This window comes from Grus americana, chromosome 1 (genome assembly GCF_028858705.1).
Source record: "Grus americana isolate bGruAme1 chromosome 1, bGruAme1.mat, whole genome shotgun sequence".
Lineage (NCBI taxonomy): Eukaryota > Metazoa > Chordata > Aves > Gruiformes > Gruidae > Grus > Grus americana.
Genome location: NC_072852.1, coordinates 86,777,023 through 86,783,272, shown reverse-complemented (window position 1 = coordinate 86,783,272; position 6,250 = coordinate 86,777,023). Strand labels below are relative to the sequence as shown.

The 6,250-nt window shown below is 42.3% G+C and overlaps 1 protein-coding gene across 1 annotated transcript; it reads left to right on the top strand.

The window, feature by feature from the left end:
* Positions 1-5,006: 5,006 nt before the first annotated feature.
* On the top strand, positions 5,007-6,017 carry LOC129197157 (olfactory receptor 10AC1). The gene has a single exon (XM_054805210.1). It carries the CDS (start codon positions 5,007-5,009, stop codon positions 6,015-6,017), a length of 1,011 nt encoding a protein of 336 aa, XP_054661185.1.
* The last annotated feature ends 233 nt before the right edge of the window (positions 6,018-6,250 follow it).

The following is a 6,250-nucleotide window of genomic DNA, read 5'->3' as shown; positions in this document are numbered from 1 at the left end:
ATGCAAACACTAATGCTAACATGCAGCTTTTATTAATCTAGTATGAATTTGGCTGTAAGCTGATGCAATGAAAATGCTGGGAACCTGAAAGGTGTGGGCTAGAGGAGGAAGTATGGAGTCTCTTTGACATGCATATTCTCATCCTCTCCTGCTCGTTGTTTGTCTTGTTGCTGTGTGTTCTGGCACTGGGATGCATACTTCACTCCAGCTAATGCTCGCATGTTTGGTGAGCCATGTTTTGGAGGTAATGTGTAGGCGTGTGTTGAAACATTGTGGGGAGGGGTAAGTTGCATGTTAATAAATGACAGCTTATCTACACACACAAAATGAAACAATAATTTGCCTTACTTATTTCAGTGTAAGGCTGGGCACTATGGCAAAAAAAAAAAAAAAGTGCATATTACTGCTGACTGTATTGGTTACTGGGTACATGCTGACTCACCTAGGTTCACCTCCAGTCCAGCAGCAGAAAAGGACCATTTGAAGATGTGAAAGTTGGAATAGACTTGTCAAAATAGTTCCTTGTAATTATTTTTACGTTGTTACTGAGGTAGCAGATTTTCTCCTGCGGTTTAGGTTAGAGAAGATGATAAATATAAATTAAAGTAAGAAATGGTACCTAAGCACTTGAATTTTATTTTATAACACAAAGAGAAACTATACATGAGTTAATCAGCTGGTGTTCTGAAATTCTCACAGAATTTGCTAGAGGGAGCAATCTTACTCTGCAAAGCATTTGACTAAAATAGATTCTTCACTGTAAAGATTTACTTCCACTTATAATACACCCAATTTGCTAGATGGAATTATAAAATAGCCAGCTCCTCAATTTTACTCCTGTTACAGCTGCAGAGATGACATGCCATAGAGAGAGGCCTCAGGGCTGTTGTTTTATTCATTCTTATACAACAGTATCTAGAAATTCCAGCCAGATTCAGAATTCAGTTTTGTAAATGCATTAAGGACATTCTGTGCCCTGAATTGTTTGCAGCATCTTAAACAAAAAAAAAGGCATAGGGAAAAAAGTTGAAATAAAAAAAAAGTTTTAAAAGTTGAAAGTTAAGGAAGCGAATTGAGAAACTAAAGAGGATAGACTGCACTGTCATAGCTTTAATTCCAAGAAGTTACATGACAGGTTTAAAAAAGAGGATAAACACTTAAATACAACTTCGGCATATAAATTCTGCCTAATTTCAAAATTGTGACACTACAGAATCCCAGTTGGTGGCCTTGGAGGAGCCAAAACTCCACAAGTATTTCAGTTTGTGACAGCGAAGCTCCTCAGGTACAGAAAGTTCTGCTCCTGTTCATACTGGATGTCTGACCAAGGCTGAAGAGAATCATAGACTCAAAGAAAGATTTAGATGGGAGGGGACCTATGGAGGTCTCCAGTCCAACCCCCTGCTCCCAGCACAGCTAGGTCCAGAGCTAGATCAGGATGCTCATGGCATTGTCCAGGCAACATGTGAACATCTCCAGGGAGGAAGACCTCCCAGCCTCTCAGGACATCATGAGTGCTGAACCACCCTTGTGAGAATAAGTGTTTTTTTCTTTATGGCCAATCAGAATTTTATTTGATGCAAATGTTGTGACTGTTTCACTGTACACCATTGAGAGAACTCTGACTCTGTTGTCTCTGTAACCCCCTAATAGCTAGCTAAAGTCATCAGTTAGATCCCCCTTTGGCCTCCTCTTTGCCAGGCGGAACAAACCTAAGTCCCTCAGCTTCTCCTTGGACATCATGTGCTCCTCTTGAGCTTGTTGTCATCTCTCATATGGGGGACTGCAACAGTGGGCAGTGTTCCAGATGTGGCTTCATGTGTGACAGATAAAGAGGAGTAATCACTTCCCTTCACCTGCTGGGCACATTTTGCTATTGCAGCCCAGTACGTGGTTGGTCTTCGTTGCCTCTTCCTGGGTCATGTTCATCTTGCTGTCCACCGGAAGCCCAGGTTCTTTTCTGCAGAGCTGGTCCCAGCACAATTAGTCCTCAGATGGTACTGATGCATGGGATAGTTTTGTCCCAAAATGACTATGCCACACAGATAAAATACTACAGAAGAATATTTTGAAAGGTAGACTTCCTCTAAACCATGTCCTGGGAAAAATCTTAAGGTACCTTATTTACATGTTTCTGCCAAGCTGGGTTAATGAAAAACAGTTCAATTTTAGTGGTCAAAAATCTTTACTTTGCCTCTCTTTTCTACTTACATAAAGCCTACAGATCTCTTTAATGATTTCACTGTACGTTGCCAGGAATGAATGTAACAATGGTAATAAAAATAAATTGGGCCTGAATAATCTCAGGCTGAACAGTGATTTCATCTGAGTCAGGAAGAAATGATGGATTATCTGAACTGGTGAAAACTCCACACACGGTTCTACAGATGGGTTTAAAGTCTTTAGATCTGTTTTGCTTTGCCTTTAAGTGCGAGTTTGGTTTAAACTTACCTAAAGACCCACAGATTTACTTTTATTTAAGAGCAGCAATGCATTCTGTAATTAAATCGTTGCCATTTCTGGTACAAACCAGCCCAATGAATAATCAGCTCCTTTCAACTGCTTCAGTGAAAGGAGCAAGAGCCCTCTAGGAGGGTGTTACAACACTGCCTTCCTCTGAAGGTGCAATTACATCCTGTTGCTTGATTTACAGAAAACCTGCAAACCCCCTTTTCTTGGGAGGAATGGAACGGCCTGTCATTCATGAAGGGAGGGCAGAGGCAGCAGGGAAGAGGAAGGACCTCTGTGTCATATTATATATGAGGAACTGGGTGCTGCAGAAGAAAAGAGAGGATGACTACGAAATGCTGAAGGAAAACATTGGCTCTAGGGACACTCAGACAGAGGGACCCCAGACTGGGCAAGAAACAGAATCTCAGCCCAGACTGAACCACGCACATCATCAAGAAGTCTCTATTTCCTTATCTTCTAACCCAGAGACGGTATGTTGTCACTGAAGTGATCAGCTCCAAATGATAGGAAGGGAACCTCCTGTTTCTTCCCTACTCATTAGCTTTGTTGTGTTTAGTAGAATCCTCTTAAAGTCTTGGTACTTGGAGTGAGGGGAGCCCCAGCTGGTCCCCAGTGATTGAGTCCACAGTCTTGAGATCATGTATCAAACTCATTATTCCTGTTTTCTGTGAAGATCCACTACTTGCATACAGTGTCAAGAAAGCTTTCTAACCAGACTGTTTAGAATAGCTGTCGGGGAGGTCCTGCAGCAGCAAAAGGTAGCTGTACGAGTTAGCCATGGCTTTATAAGCAGTGGGAACTCTGTCTAGCATTAGTCGTTGTTGAGTTTTACCTGCTTTTGTAGGATCACTGCTCCCTCTACATTCTCTAAAGAGATCCTCCCTGGTCTTCACTGACTGTCCATTTTTTTTTGTCTTGGAGCATATGGTAAAGTTTCTTCCTCAGTCATTTTGTTGACTTATGCTCTGAAGCACAGAGATTTAATTCCTAGTTTTGCACCTGAGGTAATATAACTGTGGATATTTTCATTATTCACCTGAGTTCCCAGATGTTTTGAATCCTGCTGAGATACTGGATCACAAGGAAACCTTTGGGCAGCAAGTTCCAGTGATCGCAGTGGCAAAAATAAAGGCAAAGTCATGTAGGCTTATCAGATTCACCTCCTCAACTTTATTATTTCTTTCTGGAGCTTTTTTGAGATGTCTTCTTTCCAGGAAAATCCTTATTTCCACTAATATTTTTTCCCATCAACTTCCCATTCCTTCTATTTGCTCTTGGTGGCATTGGAATATTTAATGTAATTTTCCAGCTTCCTTCATACTTATATTGCTGTTTTTTTGAGGTGAGCAGAAGTCTTCAAGGAATCTCTGTTTTTATTCCTGGTTTACAGTAAAGTGTAGAAAGAGTTTAAATTATTCCTTGTAGTAAATATTGCATTGCATGATGAACACATGAGCAATGAGCACTGTTCACCTATGACCGGTATATGTAACTTACTATTATATGGGTCTCTATGTGCTTATCTTTTCTAGATCTTTACAACTTAGACAGCTTTGCATCACTGCACATTCCTAGGAACTTTCTATTCTTCCTGTGATAAGCAATATCTCATTCTCTCTAAGTCCAAGACATTAGCTTTGTATTTTCTTTAAAAAACTGTTATACAGAGTACATTGTCATGGACATCTTTGGTTTTGAATTTGGAAGTTTGTTTATTTTAACTCTGATGCCATAGGTCTGAACCAGGCAAAAAGATGTAAGCAGCCAAAATGCCAGCTCTAATTTTGGAATCTCATGTCTAATCACTGACCCCTTCCATTTGAAACTCTGTTTCCATATGAACTTTGAGGCAGATCCATTGTGAGTAAGGGAGAAACCAGTCAGTGAACACCTCAAATTCCCATTAATTGGAATCAGATTGTTGAGCAGAAGCTCCAGCTTACTGTCTGGTTGTCCTTGTACATCTCTGGCACAGGTGTAGAGAAGTGCAGTATTAGTGTGGATAGAGAATGAGTGAAAGCACCAGAAGGAGCAGTAGCAGAACGTCTGCAAGACATAGATGTTGGCAGTCATCAAGATCCCAACACATCCATCTGCAGCTTCTTTGGATAGGAGGGAAAGTCCAATGATGAATCTCAAAAGCAGGACAGGATGGAGAGACTAATCAGTGTCAACTCCTAAAGGGTACCTAATGCATGTTAAAAACCTGCACATGGTCACCACTCTAAGAACGACTCAGAAGAGGTGATGAAGACCCAACAGCTGACATTCCTTATTATCAATGTCATGGCAAAGAATCCTAGGCAGATCATTTGGGCACAAGAACCTTGATGGTTGTGAGAACATGAGTCTGAGAGTGTGTTGAATGTGACTGAGTGAAATCAGTTTTGTTTTTAAATGAAATCACCTTCCTCCCCACACAATGACCTTTACTACACTGCTTCTACAGAACTGCAACATTATTTCCTTTATGGAATTGATTGCCAGGCATCAGGTCAAATTCAACTGTCTCCCTTCTGTTTCTCTCCCTGTAGATGCCATGTGAAGGCTGCATGGAGAGGGACAATAAGAGCACTGATGCAACCATGGAGTTCCTCCTGCTCAGCTTCTCTGAGCTGCTCTGTCTGCGGGTCCTCCTCTTCCTTATCTTTCTCATTGTCCATTTGGTCACATTGGCAGGGAATGTGATGATCTTCATGGCAGTGGTTATGGAGCCTTCTCATCCTCCTATGCTTTTCTTCCTCTGTCAGCTCTCTGTCATTGAGCTCTGCTATACCTTAGTCATTGTCCCTAAAGCACTCCTCAGCCTGATAGTGGTGGACGGCAGCACCATTTCTTTCATAGGGTGTGCTGCACAGATGCACCTTTTTGTGGCACCTGGTGGGGCTGAATGCTTCCTCCTGGTCGCCATGTCGTATGACCGTTACGTTGCCATCTGTCAGCCACTTCACTACTTTGCTGTGATGAGTGAGGGGTTCTGCCTCAGGCTGGCTGTGGCATGCTGTCTGGGAGGCTTTGCTGTTGCCCTGGGGTTGACGGTGGCTGTTTTCCGCTTACCTTTCTGTCAATCGCATCATATCAACCACTTCTTCTGTGATGTCCCTGCTGTGCTTCACCTGGCCTGTACACAGAGTTACACCCCTGAGCTGCCCTTGCTGGCTGCCTGTGTGCTCCTCCTGCTGCTCCCCTTCCTCCTAATCCTGACCTCATATGTTTGCATTGCTGCTGCTTTGCTACATGTCACCTCCCCCATGGGAAGGGGCAAGGCCTTTTCCACCTGCATTTCACACTTGGCCATCACCTTGCTACACTATGGATGTGCCACCTTCACGTACATTCGTCCTAAGTCCAGTTACTCACCAGCTCGAGACAAGATGATGTCTCTCATCTACACCAACATTACTCCACTGCTGTACCCTCTCATTTATAGTCTGAGGAACAAGGAAATCAGAGGGCTCCTCAGGAAAATGTTGAGGAGGAAGAAAATAACTCAGTTGAACTGGGATACTATCAGAGCTGTGATGTGTGTGTGTGGTAAATTTTAGTAGAACAAACATGTGCTTGTTGGAAAACAGCCCCATAACCATGTTAGGACCAGACTCTTCGTAGACTTCTCTACAGCAAATATCCAGGCAGAATTCAACACACATCAATTAATTTATGCAAAAAGACATCTCTGCTAAAAAACCCAAAAACCCCCCAACTCCAAACCACACACAAAAAAAGGGTCTCTAACATAACACTTTACCTAAAGGGAAATGCTTTAATGACTTGTGAG

Bases quoted from the DNA above. Each gene is read 5' to 3' on its own strand.
- LOC129197157 (XM_054805210.1), top strand. From the start codon at position 5,007: ATGCCATGTGAAGGCTGCATGGAGAGGGACAATAAGAGCACTGATGCA.